At 40.4% G+C, this 26480-nt stretch overlaps 1 protein-coding gene across 3 annotated transcripts in view; it reads left to right on the forward strand.

Annotated features, from left to right (window-relative positions):
- Positions 1-26480, forward strand: part of vps50 (VPS50 EARP/GARPII complex subunit) — a 122531-nt gene that overhangs the window by 23118 nt on the left and 72933 nt on the right. For all 3 annotated transcript variants that reach the window (XM_034094413.1, XM_034094414.1, XM_071204871.1), the window contains exons 6-12: positions 9017-9087; positions 9764-9881; positions 10572-10607; positions 12963-13045; positions 18731-18773; positions 20258-20356; positions 24715-24855. In XM_034094413.1, coding sequence (XP_033950304.1) covers positions 9017-9087; positions 9764-9881; positions 10572-10607; positions 12963-13045; positions 18731-18773; positions 20258-20356; positions 24715-24855 — 591 coding nt within the window. The remainder of the gene's footprint in view (positions 1-9016; positions 9088-9763; positions 9882-10571; positions 10608-12962; positions 13046-18730; positions 18774-20257; positions 20357-24714; positions 24856-26480) is intronic.

A 26480-nucleotide genomic window follows, 5' to 3' on the forward strand; every position in this document is an offset into this window, starting at 1 on the left:
TTATTGTTATACGTCTTCACCTGAATTAGATTTTCTGAAGTTGACAGATAACTTTACATGATATTCCATGAGTTCAAGGCGGGATCCAATTAAATTGCTCGATCAATAAAAGGGGTGTGTGAAGATTTAAAGGAACTGCCCTTTCCTATCTCTCAAAGATAGACAGGTTATAATTGAGTGGCCAACTGCATGACCCTTAGCCTTGTCAGGAGAGAAACATTACCTTCTGGGGGTCTAAGTTGTAATGATTTTTTCCTAGGTAGCTCTGACTAAAATTGTACTGAACACCATAAGAAAAGGACTTTATTCTGTAACACTGCATTTGATCATATCCCCCTGAAAACACTTATTTATGCTGGTGCCTTTGTTTGTGTTGCCTCCTTTGAAAGGGTTTAATATTTCAGTGTGAAAAATGCATAGGGGTGTAAAGGCTATGGCATTGGGGAGATTAGAAATGGAAACAATCTAATGTTATTCATATGCATGGTCAATTAACCCTTAAAGTAACTGTGTAGGAATGTTGAGACATAAGCATACTGTATACAAACAATATAATCTCCATCTGTCAATCCCTATCTCTTAAACAAAATGTCCCTATTGTTTTCTTTTTAACCTTAATGCATAAAAAGCGATGAGGGCAGGACCCAAACAGCAGCATCATTATATAGGCAGAATGGGTAACACAAGGAGCCAGTGCATAGCCAATGTGCTGTAGGGTCCTATGGAGGACTTCTTATGAATATATGAATAAAGAAGCCTGGAAAAACTGTTCTCTTTGACGTCACACTTCCTTCTCTTTGACCGTCACTACCTACACCAGAGCCTCCGTTTGTGGACATTGTAGGAGTCGGGTTGTATAGCTAATTGCGCTTGATTTAGCTCACCTTTCTGTATATGTAGAGTACATACAGATCGGTGGTTTAACTGCATTTGTGTGTGGTGGTATAGTAAAATTCAGCCTCCCTTTTTGAACAAGTCAATGTATCATCCTATGTGTACCAACTCCTAAACGAGAAATAGCCACTGTGCACATTTATACATTGACATTTATATTTCCAGTTACACAATCCGAGCTGATAAAGCCCTTCTGACTGTCGGGTTAACTGTAGCTTGAAGACAGAATGGACAGCATCAGTAGTAGAACAACAAATTGGAGCCTCAGGCTACACACTGAGCACTCAGCAGGTTGAGCCAGTGTGTGACTGTGTTTGAAGCTGAATGTGTGTAATCAAGCTGTTTTCGGGCTTTTCCTGTGTGGATTTGTGCACATTTCTGAATGCATGAGTGGTTCTACATTATAGCAACTGCTGTGTTCACAGCAGAGGTGTGGACTCGAGTCACATGACTTGGACTCGAGTCAGAATCGAGTCATCAATTTGATGACTTGAGACTCGACTTGACAAAATCACAAAACACTTGCGACTTGACTTGGACTTGAACACCAATGACTCGGGACTTGACTTGGACTTGAGCCTTCTGACTTGAGGTGACTTGATACTTTAATTTATTCAAAAAAAGTTCCTCGCGAAGCAACAAACCAAAACGTTGAATCTCCGCAACTTCCCTCATGATATAGCTATTAACCAATCAGGTTGCAGGAGAGAATCATGGCCATGCCGCTGCGTGATGCTGCGTGACCCAGCACTATCGAAAAAATGATACCGAAGGTAGTCGCATTTGGCTACAAAAACTACGCAGTTTTAAACAAAAAGCGAACGGCACAATACTTAACCTGTGCCGCACACATCACAGATGGAGACGCAACAACCTCGAACTTTGTTCGCCATCTGAAACTGCATAAAGAACGGTAAGTCAAGTCTACTATTAGCTGTTTGTTCATCTCATGCAAACGTTAGCTTAAAAGCTACATATCTGTTGTCTATCCAGCTAAATAGATGCGGGTTCTATAAACAGTCTATGGTTAAAAATATACGGTTGCATTGAATACACAATGTAATATGTTAGCATTACAGGGGCCAAGCCGCTAGGATAACGTTATGTTGCCGTTCTCCAGAGACAAATAATGAATATCCCGCGTATGCGATCCAGTTGTTGTGATTTGATTCTGTGCACTGGGAACGGTCTAGCAGGTAGTCATCATTGTGTCTATAAATATAGCCTTTATATTTACAAAAAACGACCAGAAAGGTATCTAGTTCCCTCTATATTTTCACTGATGGATAGCGGTAGTGTTCCACTCAGAAATTCGGTTCTCTTTCTTCACTGTCAGCACTTTAACCCCACAACGAGTACACTTTGAACACACACTTATTCTTTGCTGCGTCATAATTTACCGCCATAAACTCCTTACTTATTTTAATCCAACGAAGAAGCCACGATCTTCTTCTACTTGTTCTTCTCTTGTCTACTCAAAGGCGCCACATTGTAGCGAAAGCTAGCAACAACAACAATATTAATACTGCTTCGAAGCACACAATATGGAGATGTGAATGACATTAGAAAATGATTAGGTACAACATTAAATACAAATAAAAATAGATTGTGGGGTCACATACTGTACACAGTGGAATTAAACATTCTTAATATTAACGTTGCATTAACTTAACATCAGGGATCTTATTAATAAATTCCTGCTGACAGTCACAGTAGCCTAATCTTACTGATCCCTCTTAAAATAAAAATAAAAACATGTTACTTTACCAGCAGATAGACAATTGATAATTCAATTATTAATGTGACTAATAAAGAGCAGTTTGATCTGCAATTCGAGAAAGAACAACAATGCATTTACTAATTGTTGTTTTCTTCATATGTTTACCTTTTTACAGATATGAAGAATACCAGAGGAACAAAAGCATTACAAATGATGCACAACAGCCTTCAGTCTCACAGTTTTTTGGCAACCAAGATGGACAGTACAGCGTGAATCATCCACAACAGAAAGCTATCACCAATGCAATACTGTCCGACTTAGTTGTCGATTGCAGCTTGCCCCTGACAATTATTGAAAATAAGAGTTTTCGCCACTTTCTGACAGTAGTTGACAGAAAGTACAGGCCAGTTTGTCGCAGGACACTGACTGTGAAAGTGGAGAACCTTGCTGTGGAAAGACGTTTAAAATTAAAAACCCGGATGAGTAATATAAATCATGTCTCAGTCACTGTGGACATTTGGTCTGACAGAAAGATGAGGGGATTCCTTGGTGTTACTGCACACTATTTAGAGAAGGATGAAGAGGGGATAGAGCTGAAATCCAATCTCCTGGCCTGCGACCGCTTCAAAGGCTCACACCCAGCTGAAAGAATCTGTGAGCAATTTGAGGCTGTTTGTGATGAGTACAGCATTAAAAACAAGATAGACTACATTATTAGTGACAATGCCGCCAACATGCGTAAAGCGTTCACTGTGTGCTTCCCAACGGAGCAAGAAGATGAAGATGTTGATGAAGAGGATGATCTTGATGACCCAGAGCTATGTCATGACCTTTCCCTTGAAGATCAGGAAACGGTAGATGCTGCCCTGGCAAAAAAACAGCGCTTGCAGTGTTTTGCGCACACACTGCAGCTGGTGGTGGGAGACGGATTGAAGGAAACAAAAGGAACAACCTCTTCTCTTGCAAAGTTGTCGAAGCTCAGCTCACTGCTGCATACAAGCACAACTTTTAAAGATGTGTTTGATGCTGAATTTGGGGAACAAAGAGGCATCCCTGCTGCTGTCACCACAAGATGGAACTCGACACTCAGGCAAGTGAAGGCAGTACTCTGTTGTGAACATCCAAAGCTTTGCCGTGTACTAGAAGAGGCTGGGCACAAGGAGTTGTTGTTCACAGCACGGGAGTGGAATGTTTTGAAGGAGTTGGTGGACATCATGAATCCATTTGGAGAAGCAACAGATTTGACACAAGGGGAAAAGATAGTGACAATCAGTTCTGTTGTTCCATCTGTCCTGTCCCTAAATCACCACCTCGAGAAGCTAAAGCCACAAGTCCGTTTCCTCAGCAGCTTGGTTAGAAGTCTCCAGGTGTCCCTGAAGAAAAGGTTTGGGGGGATTTTCATCAATGTGAAAATGGCCACATTAACACAGGATGGAACAACTGCCCCCTTTTCAGATCCTGTGTACCTCAAAAGCAGCTGCTTTGGATCCAGCCTGTTCTCTGATGTGGATAGACCACCATGTGCTGGTCAGTCTTGAGGTCAAAGCTGAGGTTCTACAACATGTGAAAGGTAAACTTAATTGAGTTTATTATTACTATTTACTCATAATTTCCTTTTAATTGATTGCAACAATAATATGTGTTCAGTTTAACCTACTGCATCACCAATACAAAATATAATAAGGGCTCTTTTGTGTCTTTTTTTTGTTTTGATTTTACATGTTTTGCCAGAACTGATCCTGCGAGAGGCTGTGGAGACAGAGCAACCTACGCCTTGTGTTGATGAGGAAGAGCAAGAGAGCCTTGGACAAGGTGAAGGGCTGTTTGCTGCCTACCATAAGAGGAAGAAGAAGGATGTTGGGACCACTCCAGCACTGCAGCTAAGTCACTATCTCCACATCGCTGATGGACAGAATGTCCTTTTGTTCTGGGCAATGAACATGAAGGTTCTTCCTTCGCTGTTCAAAATGGCCATCAGAGTGTCTGCCTCCAGTGCTCCAGTGGAGCGAGTTTTTAGCCATGGTGGCATCATCCTGCGACCCCATCGTGCACAAATGAGTGACCGACTATTGACCAATTTGGTCTTTTGCAAATGCAATGCATTATAGGGCCCCGAAATAATAGAAAAAGTGTGGGTGAATGAAACTGTTACTTCGTGTTATGTTTATGCAACTGTTATGTTTCTCAGCCTGTCGCTTAATTTAAATTTGGTCTCTTGGACCCTGAGATTGATGCATCTATAACTTGTGTTTTTCACTCACTCACACTGTCTGACAATAACAAACACACACTTCACATAATTTCTCATAATAAAAAAGCACACAAATTGTGTGGCTGAATGAAACTGTTACTTCATTTCTTGTTTATGCAACTGTTATGTTGAAAAGCACATAATGACTTGTTTAAGACTCGGTTTTCAAAGTTTAAGACTTGGGACTTGACTTGAACTCGAGCGCAAAGACTTGAGACTTGACTCGGACTTGAGGGCAAAGACTTGAGACTTGACTCGGACTTGAGGGCAAAGACTTGAGACTTGACTCGGACTTGAGGGCAAAGACTTGAGACTTGACTCGGACTTGCAAAACAATGACTTGGTCCCACCTCTGGTTCACAGTACTATCTGTGGGTTGATAATTGCCATCTTAATATGGGGTAGTGAGAGATACTGTGTGTTCTTCTGGTGAAGGGACATAGTTTCCATTCAGCACAGGAAATAAATGACTCCTTCCTTGAACAGATTTGACCCTGGGTGCACTTATTTTCTCCCTACAAAATAAGCACTGACTTGACCGATTTAAACGAACCAATTCTTTGCACTGGTAGTCATTGAGCGATCGAAAACTTTCCATTATTTTAAAGGTATTGGTGGTTGGGATTTTTCTGTGAGATTGTAAACTGTAAACTTGATTTGCTGTGACTTTTGTATGAGCCTGGCTTAGATAAGTCTGCACGTAGAGTTGTACAGTTGTAGCAGAGTTGTTGCTAAAGACAGGGTTGCACAGCTTCTAGTATGGGATCAGTCTTCTGAAATCACTCTCTAAATTATTTGTGACCTGGTATTTGTGCCCAGTCCCTGCTGCCTAGAGGGCGAAGGCATTTTCTGAGACACATTTTGATACCTTTGTGGGGCCTTCAGGTTATACTAAACTGTTCTTAGAGAACTGTTCTTAGAGTGCTTAGAGAGGTAACTGTGTTCCTAACAGTGAAGGTTTGCTCTTGGATGTTTTTGAAGTATTTGAGTCGAAAAGTATCAATGTTAGCATCCCACCATGTCTATACCTATATATACGCTTAATATGAAATAACTGCCAGCAGCTGCTTAGCTTAGCATAAACATGGAAACATAGAAACAATTAGCATGGCTCTGTCCACATGATACATCTGTGAAAGTTGTCATTTTTAATGGGGTTATTTTTTTTTCTTAATGATTTATTTCTTGATTAGGTAACTTGAGATGGGGTTTAGAGTGTCTTGATGCTAAATTAAGCTACACTAAGTGATCAAACTGCACGTATGGCATCCAGATAGGAGGGGTATCAATCGTCTCATCTAACTCAACAAGATACGTGTATTTCTGAACAGTTCGAAGCATTACTTTAACAAATTCGATATCAAAATAATAAAAAAACATGTTTAATTTAAATAAAAGGGTTGTTTGATATCTCTTTTTAGCTTTCTAGTATGATTTGTACCATTGGTATTAGCATCGTAGCATGCTGTGATATCTAACATTGATCTAACAGTACCTTTTTAATAAGCCCTGAGCAAAAAAGCATATGAGTCGCATGGTGCTTAAAAACCCCTGGCTGTTGAATCAACCTTTGTAAAACAGGTCTTAGGATGTGTCAAGATCGTCGTCGACAATCATCATGAGATCATGAGAGCAGATTGTTTTGAATGGGATCATTGATCTCGTACCCAGAGCTGAAGTGGCACTTTGATTATGTTTCTTTTAGTTTTTATGACCGTTGAAAATCAATTTCCCCGGACTATATCCTTTTATCAAAGGGTTGTTTCTTCTCTGACAGTGTTATGATGATATTTTTGTGAACACTCAACCCTCTTTGTTGCTAAGTGATACAGCATTCACAAAGATAAGGATACAAAAAACAAGCATCTCCCACCTCAGGCATGACATCTGGCCGTTCAAGAAAATAAAAAAAGTTAAAAAGTCTAAAATATAACCGCAATGCAATTTGTCCCTCTGTCCTACTTTTGGCTGATAGTTTGATCTCCGCAGTTGTCAATTGAAGTGGCGTAATAACTGAACCCTCAGAGCAGAGTGCTTTGATCCTTTTCTAAATGTTAAGGCTCTGACGAAAATAAGCTTTTCTTGAATTTTCTGGGTTGTGAACTACATTAAACTTTTCCACTGATTATGCATGCCTTACCATAATCACATAATTGATAGTATCCCTCTCGATAAGATACTCACAGCAACATTTCAATGAAGACGGTTCTGATTTACAGTGTGTGTGTTTGTGTGTGAGCAGTACTTTGTAACGGGCGTTGTGTGTAAATGGCATTATTATGAGGCATATTTCACTGACAGCTCTGTATATGAACCGGTGTGACAATATATTTGTTTCATTTCATTTCAAACCTTTATTTAGACAGATAGGTCCCTTGAGATCATGGATCTCTTTTACAAGGGAGACCTGCATCAATTTAGTTCCACATGAAACAACATAAAAACAAACAATAGAGGACATCACATTTACATATTCACCAACACTTACAAACACCCATAGTGTCAGAAAGCATCTCGTGCAGACGTGCCTTAAAAACATTCAGAGAAATAAAATTGCTCAATTTTAATTTGGACTGTAGGCTGTTCCAAGCAAGTGGAGCTACGCACATAAAAGCCGTCTTACCTAAGACAGTCCTCACTCTTGGCACATCTAACAAGACCACATCCTGCGATCTCAGACAATAGCTGCCCGCAACGTTCTGCTTTACCAGAGAACAGATATAATACGGGAGTTTGCCCAACATAGCTTTATAAATAAAAGTGTACCAGTGACTGAGCCTCCGTACAGAGAGTGATGGTAAACCTGCCTTGGTATACAGTGTACAGTGATGTGTAAGCGCTTTACAATTTGTGACAAATCTCAGAGCACTGTGATACGCAGCATCCAATTTGCTCAGGTAATTGGCAGGTGCATTCATATAGACCAGATCCCCATAGTCCAGCACAGGTAAAAAGGTCACAGTGACTAGCCTTTTCCTGGCCTCAAGCGAGGAAACAGGACTTGTTCCTGTAGAAGAAACCTAGCCTAACCCTCAGTTTTTTAAGCAGGTTATTGACATGAAGTTTAAAAGAGAGACAATCATCAAGCCAGATACCAAGGTATTTGTAACAGGCAACAACTTCAAGTTTTGTTCCTTGCGTAGTTACAATATCTAAAACAGGCTCTGGTGTCTTTTTTGCTTTTGAAAAGAGCATTACCTTGGTTTTATCCACATTTTAAAAGAAGCTTTAATTCAGAGAGCTGAGTCTGAATAGTGTTAAAGAGTGTCCTAGAGGTCCTCTGGGTCGGGTCTGTTCTGCTCTCTGTTCCAAGAATAATAACTAAACATGGGAAAAGCAGCATTTAGCTAGTAATCAGCATGCGAACCGCTTCGACACGTGTATTTCGGTTTATTCACGGCATTCTTTTTGTTATTCTACAGTATTGTTGTTTTTATAGTTATTTGTTAATGTATACATTTCTTTGAAATTGAAAAGGATATTGCATTGTGTTTGTTACTTTCGTTGCAGTTGTATATGTCTTAAGTAAGTGTAACTTGGCTTGGCTTTCTATTTTGTATGGACATGCTTTTATTTTGAAGGAGAGTTAGCGCAGTTGACAAGAAGTTGTTGTTGCTATGGAAACAACGTGAGGGAGATTAATGGAGAAAAAGTAATATCTACATATAAAGACGGAGAAAGTAAATGATAACGTTTATGGTTAAGTGTTAGCACCCCCCGAAGAGGCACAAGCTCTTACATTGATATTGGAGAATTCAATAAATAAAAATAAAAAAGACGTATATCTGAATAACGAAATTGAAACCCGAATAGTAGCCTACTCCAACGAACGAATATTCGGGTTCAGCCCTATTATGCTGTATTTATTCTTAAATGTCTTTTGTTTTTATTTTGTAAAGCACCTTGAATTGTCGCGTGTTGAAAGGTGCTATATAAATACAATTGCCTTGCCTAGAGAATAGAATAGCCCCCGAATATTTCTAAGTGCTAGATCGATTTCTTTAGCAGTTTTAGTCGCCAATTATCAATAATTCCTTTGGATCTGAAACTTTAACTTTGAATAGTCCCAGTGTTTACAGATAACAGTACGCTGCTTTGTCTTATTTACTGTCAATTGAACCCAGTCTATGATTTTACCTCTTTTTTCACAGGAACTGGAGCGAGTGACATCGTTGCAGACCAACCTGCAGCTGGCAGCGGTCATTTGCACTAATGCAAGAAGGTTAGTGTTATTTTTTATACTATTCACTAATAAATTGCTGCTGAAATAGCCCATTTAAACTGCATCTGCATACCAAGTGATTTCCTCATAAACATGATAATGTCCCTTCCAGTCATATATTCTCTGTCTGTTAATGTGGTCACAAATAAAAAAACATTGAAATTAAGTCTGAATCAAAAACGTTCCGCCATACATTTAATCTGTACATCAATATAATGTTTATTTGGTTATCATGCTTGTTGTTTTGTTGTTGTGGGTAATCAGATGAGACTTTTTGTTTAAGGGTTTCTTAAAGTTTGTGTTGTGGTAAACTGTATTTTTTTTATTTGAGAGCAGGTATCATGATTCGTGTCTCTGTTGTTATTAATTATGATTGCTAACATACCCATTTTGGTGAGCCTGTAGTATGAAGAGCTTACATTATTCATACTAGTGAGTGGTTTTTGTAAAACCATTAAATCTTCTGTAAAATAGGCTTTTGGTGCTCTGCATTAATTGGGATAATGACTACAGGGAAAACACCAAGACCATATACTGTACACTGTTTGTTTGTGTTATTATAGATACAGATACAGTTTCAGAGGTGGCTAGTAGTTTGGACTTTTAAATGCCGACTTAGCATAGTAGCATTAATATTTATTGATATCCCCCCTGTTCTGTGACGTCTCGTTTTAAGGCAACTGAGCGTCTCGAAGGAAGAATTCACAGAAGCCAGCCTGGGTCTTTTGGCCAATCAGAGGAGGCGGCAGCTGCTGACAGGCCTGCTGAAGTCACTGAGGACCATCAAGACGCTGGTAAAGTTTACACTCTGGGTTCACATACAACATACTTTGTTCCAAACTGCATCTAGCTATAGTGTTAGTGAAGACTGGAGTAATGCCACAAAGACTGTATACGTGTAAGGACATGTGACTAAATGTTGAGCTGTTTATTAAAATCCATGAAGGCAGGGTCACTACTACCTAGTCTACATCATAGTTTCATTGCAAATGGTTTACAATTAAGATCTAAATGAATAAAAACATATATTCTGAAACCGTTTTCTATCATCAGTCACGTATTACCTTGTGTGTGATCATTGACACACCTTCAACACAGCTGTGGACTATCATGCAACTATGGGCTGTAATTAAACACTGTCTCATAATGATTGTACATATGTCTTGAGAAAGGTCCCTGCGACCCAAATGTCCACCCTGTTGAAATAAATCAATGCCGGTGGGATAACTGTGTGTGGGAATAGTCTTCTATCTTTGGATCTTGGGGGGAATCTATTCCTAGAATCACAAAGAAGATAAAACAGATGGTGTACTTGTTCCCCTCTACTCAACTTAACGTGATCCTTGAAAAAAATGTGTATACCAACATGGTGCTGATATAAAACCATATAACTAGTGTTGAAGTAATTATCCATCATATTGTGGCCTGGTATTGATTTATGCTGTATTAATGTTTTCTCCTTCATCTCATTCTTCCCCTCACAGCAAAGAACAGATGTGAGACTCAGCGAGATGCTTGAGGTATTGTAATCCTTTCTACAGACAAACACACACACATAAACACACACTCATGCAGGTATATGTGCAGGGATTAGGGGTGTAACGGTATCCGTATTCGTCCCGTACCGTCACGGTTCGGACGTCACGGTTCGGCACATGCAGTCACACGGCGAATACGCCTTTTTTTTTTTTACGAGTGGGAAAAAAGTCTGTTATTCAGTGCAGTATCCATTACACTATATATAATCCAGGGGGCGGTATTGCGCCTAAAAGCTGTTTGTCAGCCGCCCTTAAAGGTCACATGTCATGGTCCTTTCTACTGATCATAATACCATTGTTGAGGGATATTACAATAGAAACATACTGTGCAATTTTCCAAACTCACATTGTTTCGCATACAGCATCTCTGTAAACTACGTGTATTCGCGGCTCGTTGGAGCTCTTGCCCCCCTCCCTGTGAGCCCAGTGTGCTCCGATTGACCAATCCACAGACTTCCTCACACACACACGCAGCTCAGCTGATGTCTCCTCCGGGCTGCTGCTGATAACAGACAGTTGCGATCGCGGCGAAATTCTCTCTGCAGACCCATTCTCACAGCGTTTATCAACCTTTTTCTTCTCAATATCAAGCCACACTTATTGTTTTTACTTCGGCTGAGACTTTGTGTGTGCTCGGGGTGATTCACAACGTCCGATTGTTTCACGTTGTGAATCGCGCTGAGCTCCGTGGAGGTGTGATTTCCTTGTTTAGCGATACACAGCGAAACACAGCCAAACTCACCCTGAGCACACACAAAGTCACAGCCGAAGTAAAAACAATAATTGTGGCTTGATATTGAGAAGAAAAAGGTTGATAAACGCTGTGAGAATGGGTCTGCAGAGAGAATTTCGCTACGATCCCAACTGTCTGTTATCAGCCTGCAGCGAGGGAGGAGAAATCAGCTGAGCTGCGTGTGTGTGTGAGGAAATCCGTGGATTGGTCAATTTGGACCAATCAGCGGGGGCTTAACGTAACGGCTCCGGGGACTTAACGTAACGGCTCCACGGATTGGTCCATTTCGTTCCGGTTACAACATGACGTCCTGATGTACCCGGAAGAATCAAATGGATGATGACGTATCTCCAACGAGGCGTTTTGGGGAGTTCTTCTCTGTGTTAGAGTTTTACTCGCTACAGGGTGTACTTTGAGGGTTTTGACGCTGCACACCATTTACATGCATAAAAACCTTCATAACACACAAGGGGACGGGTAATAACCGGAAAAGCATGAGATGTCACCTTTAAACAACAAATGAAGAACAAGAACAAAACACAACAAAACGAACAAAATACAAGAAGAAGAAAAGTTAGTATGGCGATTTCAGATAACACACAGGAGCTAGAACCCACCGGCTTCTTTTAAATCAGCTGTGTGGGAACATTTCGGGTGCCCTGTGGACAACAACAACGATGAAGTGTGCGAGTGGTGGATCGGACGAGGACGGTGTGTCGGCGTTGTTCGATAGCGGTGCGGTATGCTAATGGTAACACACGCCAAACATGCTAAATCATATCAGAAGGGATCACCCAGATTTGCCAATCACGGAGCCCGGCAGAAGACAACAGCAGTTCAACAGCTGATCCCCGCTGTTTTTAAGAAGCCAATAGACATGAGGGCCGAGAGACCAAATTAAATAACGGAAGCTTTTGCCTTATTATTTATGATGTAATATTTTCAAGACATTCTTTTTAGTTTTACAGCTTGATGAAACCTTTTAGTTTGACATCAGCCATTATGTTATTAAGATAATATGGCCTTCTGAGTGTTTGTGGTACTGTTTGTGGTTTGTTTTTAACTGTTTAATACAGTTAATTATTCAAAATGTCAGAGTTCCTTATTTTTAAAACTGAAACTTGCACTACTGTTCAAAAATAAATAAATTAGAACAAACCTGGAATTATGCATTTGGGACTTTTTTTTGCTTTTTCTTGTTGTACCAAACCGTACCGAACCGTGACCCCCAAACCGAGGTACGAACCGAACCGTGACTTCTGTGAACCGTTACACCCCTAGCAGGGATACATTTATAATTGTCTTAAAAGGTCAAACGTCAGTAGGGATTGTGCTTTTAAAGCCAAACCCACACAAACACAAGACACCCCCACAAACGCCTGTCTATTGTGAAGGTCAGGTGTAGCACATGGAGTAGATCTGACCTCCACTTAGTGTAATCCGTATAGCATCGGCAGGAACAACCGTTTTTCAAGAAGTTCAAACAAAACTCAATGCACAAAAGAAATCACACATAACTGTCATAATCCAGATTGTGAACCAGACTTACTCGTGATATATTTGGTTTTCATACATTAAATGACTTCACATCTGTGTGACTTTAGGAGGAAGACTATCCAGGTGCGATCCAGCTCTGTCTGGAATGTCAAAAGGCTGCCAGCACCTTCAAACACTACAGCTGCATCAGGTACAGTATGACCAGATTGATAGTGATATTTAGTTGTCTTTAAATGGGAGCAGACTGGCACCGCTATGGGTGGATGAAACGTTTTCTGTGTACTTCACTCCTATTGTGAGACCAGTTACATCAGGCAGGCAGCGGGGAGGGGGGGGGGGGGGGGGAGTCATGTGATACGGATGGTTTGACTGAAAAACACATCAACATACGGACGGACAGACAGACACGCTCAACACACTGAACTTGAACTATTTAGGGTGGCTATTATTGTAACAATTATAATCATGATTATTTTGGTCAATATTGAGATTGTGATTATTGAATATGATCATACTCATTGACTTTCCGAGCAACATGGATTCATTAAAACAATCGGTTTCTAGCAGTGAATTTTGTTTAATTTAAAATATGAATCAACTGAAAAACAAAAAAAAAGATAAATAAAATACATTCTGTGTAATTCTATACATGCACAAACATACATATATAACTGAATGCAAAAATTGCATAAATAAAATAATATATCGAAAATGGATCAGATCAAAAGATATCTACTATGTCATTGTGCACCGCCACAAAATACTGAAAATACTGAAAACTCTTAAACCTATTTTGAACATTTTCTAAGGCTGGTCATGCTTGATTTATAACACAGCACAAAAGGAGCATTATTGCCAGATGGAAAACGTCCCAAAAATCTCGATAACCTTTTTTTCTTATACGTTTGAAGCCAAAATTGTTATGGATTGAAAATAAATGTGATTAATTGCACATCCCTGGAACCATTGTGGGTACACAATGATGTTTTTTGCGTTTTGATTGTGCCCAAACACAAGTGCCCATAATAAACCCTCTTCTCTGAGTATATTGAAGACACTGCATGTATGTGCTCCGAGGTAGGCTTGGCCACATTGAATACCAGAGGGCCAATCATCCTGGTCCTTTTGATTCTCTGTGTAATGGTACTCAATTTGTGGCCGTACAGTAGGCGGGAGCCACAGAGCTCCTTTGTATGTATTGATTAAAGATTGATGTGGGATGTACGTCACTGCTGGCCTTCTCCCTCTTACTGTGAGACCACGTACAAACTCGGACAGAACATCTTGTCAAGAGCTCTATGTGAATACATTTCTTTACCTGCTCACACACAAATACATCGTTAGTCTGAAATGTTGAGCTGCTTGTCAACACCGCTCAGTATTAGCTCACAGCTCCTCCCACACACACACAGACCTTTTGAACAACTCTGCTCACCTGCACCTCTACATCTATCCGCTTCACCTGGCTGGGACAATGCGGTTCGAGTGACAGAATGAGTGCTGGGAAATGGTGATCAATATGGTAACATTATGCACAGTGGATTGTTGTGGTACTGTATGGACATCTCCTCCCACTGTTCTTTGTCACTTGCAGCTGCTGTTTATTACGCTGGATGTCTGTTTTGTGAATGTGCTGGATCATGGTGTGCAGAATAGAGTTCATCATCATTATCCACCAAGGATACAATCCATTGCAACCATTCCGTGATCAACTTAAAAAGAGGCTCTTTTATTGTTTGTATCTGTTAATACAGCTGCATTGCAAACGTGCAGCTGGTTAGACATTCGATTGAACTCTTCACCTTTGCTTTCCTTTGCAATATGCTAAGTCTGCTTCCTGGACGCAGTAGTTTAAACCTTGGTGCATTGATCACACATCTGTCACTTTTTGCATCAGCATTGCTTGAGCCCTGACTGCAGCATTGCCCCTACCTTAGCACCTAGTTTCTGGTCTGCTGCACGCTGATCTAGCCTTGAAGCTAAAGTATGCTGCTCCATGCGCTGCTAAATGCTCTTCAGTACACTGAGGCTTGTTTCACGCCTGCCCTTCCTTTGTCCCTGTTCCAAACGCTTTAAAAGTCAATATTGCTTCCCCCAGAAGGCACCTAGACAACCTCATGCTCTGTCTCCGTCCATTTTCATCAGACAGTGGCAGCTCTTGTGCAGCTTAAGACCCCTAGCATGTCAGCACAATGTTCACAAACTGTAACTCTGCTGTGGTCATAGAAAAACAGAGGTGTGATTTAAAAAGACACCAACAGCATCTCTGTGAGATTGTTGGCCTTATAGAAGTAAGACAAAAATGTTGTACAATTTGACAGTGATACATTAAAATGAACCCGTATGTATGATTTCGTTTTTATATACTTTTATTTGACCATACACATATTATTTCCATTTAACAGTTTAAGATCAGTCAAATCAAAAACATGAAATCCTAAATGTATATTTACCTCCCATCTGTTAAGGTACATTTGAGAAACCGGCTCGAGATACACTTTTTGTTATATTCCATGGAATGCTCTTAACATCCCGATAGGAATGAATATCTTAAGTGCTTTGACAACAAATCCATAGCCGTGGCGCTGTAAAAAGCACGACCAATCATTTTAGCCGGCCCGGCTAAAGTAACTGGATGGCCTACCTGCCTGTCAGCCTTCCATCTGTGCACAAACTTATCTCGTGCCCTCATTGGTCGTGTGCGCGTTCGTGTGTGTTGGAGGAGGGGCTCTGTAAGGAAGTGGCAGATTTTTTCTGGCTGTGTATTTTCAAATTCTAGCGCACTCAAACTGGTTTCTCCAAAATTACCTACCCCACCTTTAACTCTCAATCTTTTGCTTCTTTGCCCTCTCCTCGTAACCTTCCCCCAACCGCCTCAACTTTCTGATTTGCATATGGTCGATGTTGTCCTTTCTCAATATGTTTCACTCTTTGAAGCCCTTCCCATGCCACTGTGTTGCCTGTCTGCCTTGAATATAACAGTGACCAACATGACTACAGCAAAAACAGCACTCTCACAAAATCTGAGCGTCCTGCAGGATCCTTGAAGCACTTTAAGACTCCCACTTTGCCAAATGAGCAAGTCAGCAGTCACAGTGGAGGGGCTTGCCTCGAGGCGCTGTGGACAGCTATTGCCAGTGATAACCGACACACAGATTTCCACGAATCTCCTTTTCAATCTCTTTGTTCCCTGCGGGGAACCGCTTATTAATTAGGTTTCTCTCCATCGGTTATTTATGCATTCTGTGTGATCATGGAAGGGAGCCAGTATGTGGGGAGGAGCTGCATCTGCACACACATGATCACTCACCGGACAGTGAGTCATTCGGCATTATATTCATGGGGTGAACACAATAACAGGAGGACTGGACAATATGGTCACCTGGGTTATCGACCTTTAGTTGACCTCTTGTGTTGTTTTTCAAAAGTCGAGAGAGTTCTTTAACATGATTTAAGTATTACAATATGAACCAAGCATTAAAGGCTCCATTTGTGTGATTTCAAGTGCTCTGGCTGGTTGTCCAGTCCCCTTTCAGACTTATATAACGCACTTGTCGATTACGTTTAGTGATTATGATGAGTAACAGAAGATGTGATGATGTGAAGACTTAACTGTTTGAAGTTCTGTAATGTAACAATAAGTAAATTGTAGGGAAATACACTTATATACTTTTCTTTCTAAGAGTTATTTTAGAAGATTGATGCCACTTTTGTGGCCGTACGCTACATATGGAGCTCAGAGGTCAGCTTAGCTTAGCAAAAAGCTGAAAGCAGTGGGCGAATGGTTATCCTGGCTCTGTCCAAAGGTCTCTGAAAATATCGACAATAATTATGTTCTATTGTTTGATCCACTTAAAAACCGAAATGTAAAAACAACAAAAGGAGTTATTTAGTTACTATTTCATACATGAGGATTTCACTGACTTGGTCTGTTTCTGATTCATATTAAAGGAACAAGATGAAACCTGTGAATTAGTGATAGACATGCTAGTGTACTTAGAGCTTTGGACCGTTTCTCCTGTTTTCAGTTTTTTATACTAAGCTGAGGTAAGCTAATCAAACATCTAACTCTTTACAAGAAAGCAGATACACTTAGTAATTTACCAAATTTTTTGGAATGTGCACTTAAGTTCCTTTAACCACTAGGTATGTAACGCCCTGTTGCTGCCCAGTTTTCGTAATGTCCGTCAACCATTGCTGGATGTCTGCCTCGCTGTGACGAGCACGGGTTCTTGTTCTGGGAAATTGGAGTTCTCAGCCTGACACTCATGTGTTCTTAAGCCCCTGAGCATTGAAGTGGTGGGATGATTTTGTTTCCTCCTAAATGCGTTTTCAACACTGTTAAGTTTGTGGTTCAGCTTCTGTTCCTTGACCATCCTCCAGCGTGGGAGTATTAAAGAAAGTTGTGTGGTGAACAGGGCATTTATCCTGTTGGCCTCTGCTCCTCTGGTGTATCTCCTTAGTGTGGCTGCCAATGCTGAAAACCTTTGTTTAGCACTCTCCTGGGCTCTGCATATGGACATTCAGACACTTTTTGCTTCAGTAGCCAGGAACTGACATTGATGCGTTCACCCCTCTGTAGTCGAGCCAGCTTCCATACTTTGCGTGTTTAAATTGGCTTCCAATCCCAGTTTGAGGATACTTTGGGCTATGACTTGCCTTCCTGAGCTTAAAACTGAGAATGTCTTATGTTATCATTGCTGCGGTACATACCAACCCAATGGATCATTTTACAGTTTTGTAATAGCAATAGAGCTCCGAGTAGCTCTCTGTTGGCATCTGCTATGTCACACTGTTTCATAGGAAATTCCCTATCATCCATGGCACTTTAGTTCAGACGCTCATAAGTAGCTTCTTTGATCAGTTTCCTGATGTGGTGAGAGCAACGCTGGCATTGTTTTATCCTTGCTTTTTGAGACTCTTACTTAAATGGGAACTACCATTACATCTATTTTGAGTATTCTCAATCTTTTCCTCCGTGTCTGTCAGCGGAAAGATTTTGTCACTGAGATAGCGTTGATCAAAATGAAGGATTTTAAAGATGGGTGAGGTCTGAGCAAGAGTGTTGGAAATGGCGAGTCGGCCCCCCCAACTATACACTCCGCCAATATGGTCTCCATTTTGAACATTTGTTTACTGTCGTTGTTTCAGTTGGTTTGGAAACAACCTGTAGGACTCCTGCAGCCTCCTCTCAGTTTCTCTCCCCCCCCCCCCCCCCCCCGCCTCCCTCTCCTAACTCGATACCCAACTGAAGCTAAGACACTTAATTAGCAATTTATTAAGGACACTCTCTCCCTTGGGCTCCTGCGGTCTCACAAGGCCCAACATAAGTGCGGGCTGACCTGAAAAAGACCCCAAGAAAAGCAGGGGCAGGGGAACGGGGGAACAGAGGATGATTATAAATGGGTGCGTTGCACGGGGAGTCACATGGGAATAGAATTGGTGTCTCGGGACAGGAAAAGTAGTCGTGATTTATTATACACAAAAAAACGTGTCTTCCCAACAGACAATTGTGCAAAACATGGCTGCAGCTTGCTCATAAGTGTTCCTCTTTGAGAAGACTTTATTCATTTGAAATGTAAACCGAGCCACTTTGTGGTTCCTATAATGGTACCCAATTTTTCGAAGAATACTGATAGTAGATGAACTAAAGGCAATGACAAACAAAGACATTTATAAACTATTATTTATTTTTTCTCTGACTTCTGGCGTGCACTATCCAATTAAGTCATTATTTAAATGCTCTTTGTAATTTTATCGATAAAAACCTTTAACAATGAATAATAATTTATATGGATAAAGTTAGTGGTTAGTTGATACAATTTTTCCTTCACAATTGAGGAACTTATCGTCATTCTTCTTTCCCCCCTTACAGCGAATTGAATTCCAAACTACAAGACACTCTGGAGCAAATAGAGGTATGTGGCTTTCTGATTCATCTCTAATTTCGTTATTTGTGAGAATATCATTAAAGAGATTTGACAGTGAATAAGATTGTGGTCTAACCTTGTAATTCTCCAGAAGCACTCATCTGAAAGAAGCAATTTATACTTCAATTTGATAGTTTCTCATTCTGGGCCTGCAAAATATTGACACATTCAGAAAGTCATTATTATCAGTGAGCAGTCAATTATCTGTTCCATCACTAGCTGGGTCTTGGTGTTTTTGTGTGATAAATGGTATGCAAAGCCATTTTCTCCACACCGCTGCTGCTGCGCTTGAGTAGATTCATTACTGACACTTTTGTCTGTACACAAGGAACAGGCGTGCATGTGCACACACACATGCATAGTCGCACGGCAAGGTGCTTGTTTGTTTACTCGTCAGCCTGAGTTTGTTAAGAAGCAAAGCAAAATCCTCTAAAATCATAAAGGTAAACGGTTGCACAGAGAACAGACAAACACAGACACACATCAAGAGTCAACCCAAGATCGCTAAGAGCCAAAAGCACCTTACCAATATAATGATTTAGTATTCATATAATAATAAACTATAAATATACATATACTCTTCATATACAACACACACTGTGTGTATGCTTTACACAATGGAGTCGTCACTGGTTGGCCTAGTCTGTAAGCTCCCTCATCACACACACACACACACACACACACACACACACACACACACACACACACACACACACACACGCTTGAATCTCCTAATGTCAATGCCTTCTATTGAAGAGCAACCAAGCAGTCAACCGAGGAAAGCAATTTTTCTATAAATATATACACTTTGTGCTCTCTCAGCATGATTAAGCCCAAAAGAAGCTCAGAGAACATCTTATATCAGTGAGGTTTTGTACAGTATGTAAAAGTTTAAAAAGGAATCTGAGAAAAACTGCAATAGAAGGAACTAAAGGTGGAGATTTTTAAACTTCACATCTACACTGTAGGGGATTAATCCTCACATGACCGATCATTAAGCACCATTAAAAATGCCACTACATTCAATTCCACCAATACAATGGCACTCACTGATTTGGTTTCTCTTAAAGCGTTTTTGAAAAGGAATTCAGCTCAAATATAAACCGACTATTTCTATGCAAATAGTTACTGCTTGCAAATCACTACAGAACAAATGTCACCCTTCCTCATAGTGTTTAAGTGCAGCTTCAAACATACATTAAGGCGTGAGAAATATGCGGTGATGCAATGCATTTGATCACTTTCCGCCTGTGTCAGTGCTATACTGTATTCTTTGAGGTGGGCTTATTGTGTCATGGTTGATAAAGATGTACATCCTCACTTTCTGCTAACCTTGATTTACTTTCTTACCTCTCTTTTTATCTCTTTGTCAAAGACAAATACATCTGCACATCTATATCTAATCCCGGGTCTTAAAGTTGATAATCCCTCTCTTTTCTTTTCCTTTGCCGTCCATCTATTTCTGCCTCCAGGAGCAGCTTGATGTCGCCCTGTCGAAGACTTGTAAGAACTTTGATGTTTCGCACTACACCAAGGTCCAGCTGGCCTACACTCTCCTGGGAAAGACACAGGTCAGTGGTTGGATCATTTTTAAGGTCACAGCAAATAGCTAAACATGACCTCATCTACGGCATATGTCCTTTTATATGACTCTTGATCTTTCTCTAGGGGGTTTATAAGAATATTGTATGTCTTGTCTTTTCCTATCCTTAATTTATATCTAGGGTAATGTGCAATCAGTAGCCATTGTTTTTTTCTTTATTCTCAGAACGTCTTGCCATCATTTAGATAAGAAAAGTACAACAAAATCGTCCATAGACAAACTGGTTGAACAAATACAGCAATCAAGGAACGGTAATTTGTTTTATTGAAGTTCTTATTTGTCATTATTATCCATTCCTTTCTTAACAAACGGATTTTACACCAGCGTTTGAATTCAGGGTTCTCTCATTGGAGTAGAGAATATTTTAGGCCACAGGGAATGCATGTCATCGTTTGTGATAAGGTTATTCATTCCTTACTGTCAATCAACTGACACCCATATATCAATCATCCACAAAAATGAAATATCATACTTTCTGTATAAATGCCTGGGAACAAATCTAATAGAGCATCAATTATCTTTCTCTTCTCACTCTCCTCTTACTCCTTATATCCCATTCTAGCCCTTATATCTTTTGTTAAAACTAGTGCTGTCAAAATTATCGCGTTAATAGCGGTAATTAATTTTTTTAATGAATTGCGTTAAAATATTTAACGCATTTAACGCATGTGCAGAATGGCCCGCCCCATACGTGCCACCAGTGGCAGCGCCAGGGTATGGCTGGGGTAGGCTACCTACACCCATACCAAGAAATGGCTTAGCCCCACCATGAAAAATGATGTTAAAGTAAGCAAAATAAAGTCTGCCAACTCGCGCGGAGTAAATTGCACAGACAGCAGTTAGTAAGATTGATTTCAGTAGCCACGGTTTTGAAAACTTTTGTCACGTAGTGATCGTCTTCTCAATAGAACATCTTTGATAACGACGTGGTGTTGTTGCAGGAAGTCCCGACGGAGAATACTCTTGCTGTAGTACAGGGCAGAGCCATATAATAGTAATAATATGGCTCTGGTACAGGGGTGCACATAACTGGTACGCAGGTTATGTGCGTAATCTGAAATGCGTACCGTCACTTGTGTCACAAAGCGCATTTGCGTACCGACGTACTTGTGAAGCTTTTCCAGAACGCGGTTAGATCACCGGACGACAGAGTCGGTCTCCGTGTGCACAGACAGGGCTGCTGTTAACGTCGGTCTGTACAACGGAACTGTGCCAAAACTACGCCAACCGGCTGCGGAGGGAGACTCCCCCCATCACTGGAGAACTGCGCTAAAACAGCTGATCACAACGTTCACACTCTGTGGTCACACAGTACTCCACTAGCCCCCCCCCCTGTCGACTTTCCTGAAGTACTCCCCCGTTGATAGAAATCAACACGTAATGAATTAAGACCCCACGGTTTGATGATTGATAGGTGTGTGGGTTGTCTTTCATTTTAACATGCAGAAAAATGTTATAATAAACATACATACTGTATGTTAAATGGATATATCTGCCTGCTTTCATTTATCTTTCCATTCCCACAACAATAATAACATAAATAAATGGCATATTTTGGACATAGTTCGAATGGTGATTAATCATGATTAATTAATTTTTAAGCTGTGATTAATCTGATTACATTTTTTAATCGTTTGACAGCCCTAGTTAAAACGCATCAATCTCGAATGGGCCTGTCTTTAATACCCCTTTGCTCCATCAACATCTCCAAAATGTAACTTGGCTCTGATCTCCCTTTTCTGCTTTAAATTACTTTTCTTCTCACCTGATCTTGAGCTTTCTGTTAAGCTGAAAACATATCGTTTTTCTTCCACTCCCTACTCCTGTACCAATGCAAGCTCTCTCACTAATCAGTCAAGCCTTGAGTATTAACAAGCTGTGTGCTAATATAATCTTTGTAATCAATATTAGTTTAGATGTTAGTAGGTACTTTCCTACCAAAATGGGGACCGGTGTCCACTAAAATGAGAAGCAATCAAGCACGGTAATTTTAAACGATGATGAGGCTGTTGTGTTTGAGAATAACATATTTCGACCAAACGTATATGGACTCAGTAATTCCACAAATGCAGTTCCATTCATCATGAAGTATTATGAGTCATAGCAGCTCCTGCAACGCACATTTTCGCTCAGCCTACAAGTAATTAAAGCCTGTATGGGTTAACTGCTCAGGACTTACAGTGGGTGTTAAAGGATTGTACTCGATGGATGTAATTGGACAGAGATACTTAACTCAAATTGAGTTGCATTGGATCAATACTGTTCTGCAAACATGACATTTACAGCTTTAAAATGTTCAATCGCCAACGTAGAGATCATAAAATAAAGTTCATTTTTTCCACATTACACTTGGCAGTACCAACGTCTGACAGCTCTTTGCTGATTTACAGTTGAAAAATGTGTCCAAGTGTAACTGGAGCAAACTAAAAGAGACTTGTTCTCATCCTGGCAATAACAAACCTTTCCGTCATTTTTATTTACAAATTCTGCCACCGTTGATGATAATCAATGAGCTGTGTGACTCTTGACATGAGCAGCCATTTTGAGTTTGAGACCGCGTCATTGATCGTTGTTGAGAAGAATCAATAGTGTTTTTCCTATATCTGTGAGAGCGGTTTCCGACTGAAAAGCTAAATAAGGATCTGTTCCCGACTGCCTGTTACTCCTTAAGGCTTATTTTTTCATATTTTTTAAATGTTTGGCTTGAACTGAATTGGTTTTGCCCGCACTCTCTGCATCTGTGTTTTTCACACTTATAATGATGTCCGGCCGATTGCTTGCCCTCAGTTACTGCATCTTTCTGAAGAACTGCTCTCATTCGGATGAGTGGTTGTTGAGAAACTAAAAACATAAATAAATACAGAAACCAGTTCCATCTATGACATTTGTCTGAATCTTAGCTGTTACCCACAGTCTGTTTTTGCTGCAGTGCACACAAATAAACAAATGACCCCTATTCATCTGACACTCTTTAGTTGGATGTTTTCATGAACTGAGGCAAGACACTCTTGACCTTCAGTAGCACAACACGTCAAACCATTTGTATTTTCTCTCTCTGCTCTCACTCATTACTTGGCTCATAGCCAAATGACCCAGACACCAGGTTTGCTTTTCTAACATTTATCTGAATGAAACATGTGCTTGTTTTGTATAAGTGGCTGCAGAAGAATGAGTCTGTTTGCTGTTTTAGTTGATTTATAATTATGTCTAAAGATGATGATTATTATGATGTGCGTTGCTATAGTTGCCTGCTGGTTCTTGCAGTGCTTTGGACAGCCAGCAATTTTAATGGTGTTCTTTTGGACAGATGAAGTTGATAACTGCCTTAGAAAATAGGGAAGACATGTTTGAATTCCTTCTGTAGCAGCAGCATTCAGAATGGATTTGTGCAACTTTTTTTTTCAGTTTTGAGCTTGTGGTAAGACCATCTAATTGCACTGACACACATTACCTACAGGGCTTTGCTCATCCCTGTGCCCACGTCTACTACAACTCTGGTGTCCTCAATTCACAATGATCCCATAAGAAAGAATGTGGGTGGGAGCTGCAAAAAATTATTGTAAATGTAAGAGAACAAATCTATAAGACTTGAGTTGAGCCCAGTGCAGTGTAGCAAAATGTTATGTTTTTCAGGAAAGCAACATAATGATACATGAAACGATAAAGAAATTCTACTTTTCCATTAAAAAGCTGTTATTTAGTTTTATTACAGCTGCCCCAATCAATATTTTTCATAAAAACATTGGATCTAACCCTAACCCTTCAGCTCTACAAGATATTTAAACTTTTTACTGTTTTAAAGCTTGTGACTTTACTGTGTTGTTTAATAGCACTGTTGTCATTGGACTCATGGCTCAGGATAATGACTCATTATGATGAGATGGCTCAGGGTAATGAAGGAGATAAATGGAGCCACAAGTTAACATAGCTGGAGGCAGTTACCTGTGCTGCCATACATGTCACTAAGATACTTTTACCACTGTGTTTCTCTATTTGTATTTGTTATTGCTTCATTAGCGACACTTTCCACAGCAAGCTTAGCTGTTTTCAGAGTGTGAGTCATGGAAAAACTGGAGGCTAAATTGCCTATTTTCTGTTGGACTTGAACATTGCATTTCCCAGGAGTCGGCTATGGCCATTTTCCCTCATCCCATATTGTGTAGCTAACATAATATGCCTGCAAATAATTCAAAATATCAAGTATACAGTCTCTAAGATTTGCAATTGCCAATCTGCTGTTTGCCTTTTCACAGACCCACACTGGCACACGACAGTGACATCTCAACACAGTAGATTTCATAACAGTGTGTTTGGCTCTCTCTGCAGACTGCTATGGACCAGCTGCACATGCACTTCACCCAGGCCATCCACAACACAGTGTTCCAGGTGGTGCTGGGATACGTGGAGCTGTGTGCTGGCAACGCTGATACCAAGTTCCAGAAGATGCAGTATAAAGACCTTTGCACGGTAAGGAGATGTGTGTCTGTATGTGTGTGTAGGTGTGTGTGGGTGGTCAATTTATTCCACCACTCTTCTCCCATTCTGTCTCCTTCTGCTGGCAGCTTTATGGCCAGAAAAGGTTAAGCTCCAATGTGAAAACTAACCCCTTCTTTACTTAGTAAAGAGAAAACCTAATACGGAATAGAAAACACCACCTTCAGAGTGCTGTGATGACACATTCAACCACGTTCTCAGCTTCTAGCCAAGCGAAAAATGCCTTATTTCATGACAAGGGATTCTACAGATTCTCCATAATAGAGTGAAATGAAGGAGTTGAAGAGAAAGGAAAGAAAAGTATATTGTAGCCCTTAACTATGAGATAATTAATCTTGCTCACAATACAGAACCAATGCACTGCAGCAGCAGCAGCAGCAGCACTTTTAGATTGGAGTCTCCGTTCGCATCAGTTCCCCTCTGTCTTTTTCTTTCCCTCCAGATCAGAATAAATCACATTTGCATGGCCAGCAAGCCGCAACTTGGTCAATTCATCATTAACTTGCTGGGAGTGACTTTTCGTGTTATCGTCTGGCCTACAGTGTGACGGGTTGTTTATGTGGAGGTATAGGTTAACCCTGCCTGAGTGGACGCTGCAATTTCTAAAATCTCTCCCTATATGTCAGCTGTCATATTGTTTTCTCTCTGTGACCCTTCACGTGTGGCCTTGCTGTTTCACTGCACAACTTTTACTAGGGGCATTGCCAGCTATGCTCATGTTTACAATCCCCTGCCCTTTACCTCTTATTGTTGTGCTTCCTGTCCTCTTCACTTCCCATCTCCTCTTTCCCTGCTTATACAATTCCATTTATAAAGGTTTTAGGCTTCAAAGTCGAGGCTTTTTTAGGTTCCCTACGGATCAATGTTTCCTTCTGTCACTATAAACAGATGTCAAAAATAGAATGAAACAAATCTTTGCTGGGATTTAAAAGATATATGCTTTTGCTTGTTGTTTTAGATGTCATCAGTATAACTGGAAATAGTCTGTGAATGCAACTGTACAGTAGTTACAGAAGCATCCTGATGTTGTGTGTTTGATGGATACCCTGTCAGCACACCGTGTTGCCTGGATGATCGTACTCATACCACAAATACTCACACACATACACAAAAGACTGTACAAACACTGTCATTACACTCTGCGCTGTGTGATCATGATTGATAGGGCAGCACATCCACACATTGGCGCGCACTCAAATGAAGAGGTATGTGAACACATACAGTTCATTTTCCTGCCAGGCAGCATTTACAGCCTGTCTGCAGTAAGTATCCCAGGGAGCGAGTGTTTTTTATTACTTGTATACCTCTCTGTCGATCATTTTTGTTACGTTCCCTCCTAACTAGGGGTACAAAGGGAAGTAACAACACCAAAATAACCGGGCAAGAGAAAAAGGAGAGGAAACCGTCTACTGAAGCCACAAAGTGAGATTTTAATTAATACAAAAGTAAAGAGGCTCACCAGCCAAATTGCAAAACAAACTTAAGCAAATAAGGACAAATTTCTTCCAAAAGAAAGTGACTAACGTTTAGACAATACACAAAGACACACTGGAGCACATCTCCTAACAATTAGCAGTACACAGGTTAAACTAGATCTC

Source organism: Pseudochaenichthys georgianus, chromosome 11 (assembly GCF_902827115.2).
Source record: "Pseudochaenichthys georgianus chromosome 11, fPseGeo1.2, whole genome shotgun sequence".
Taxonomy (NCBI): Eukaryota; Metazoa; Chordata; class Actinopteri; order Perciformes; family Channichthyidae; genus Pseudochaenichthys; species Pseudochaenichthys georgianus.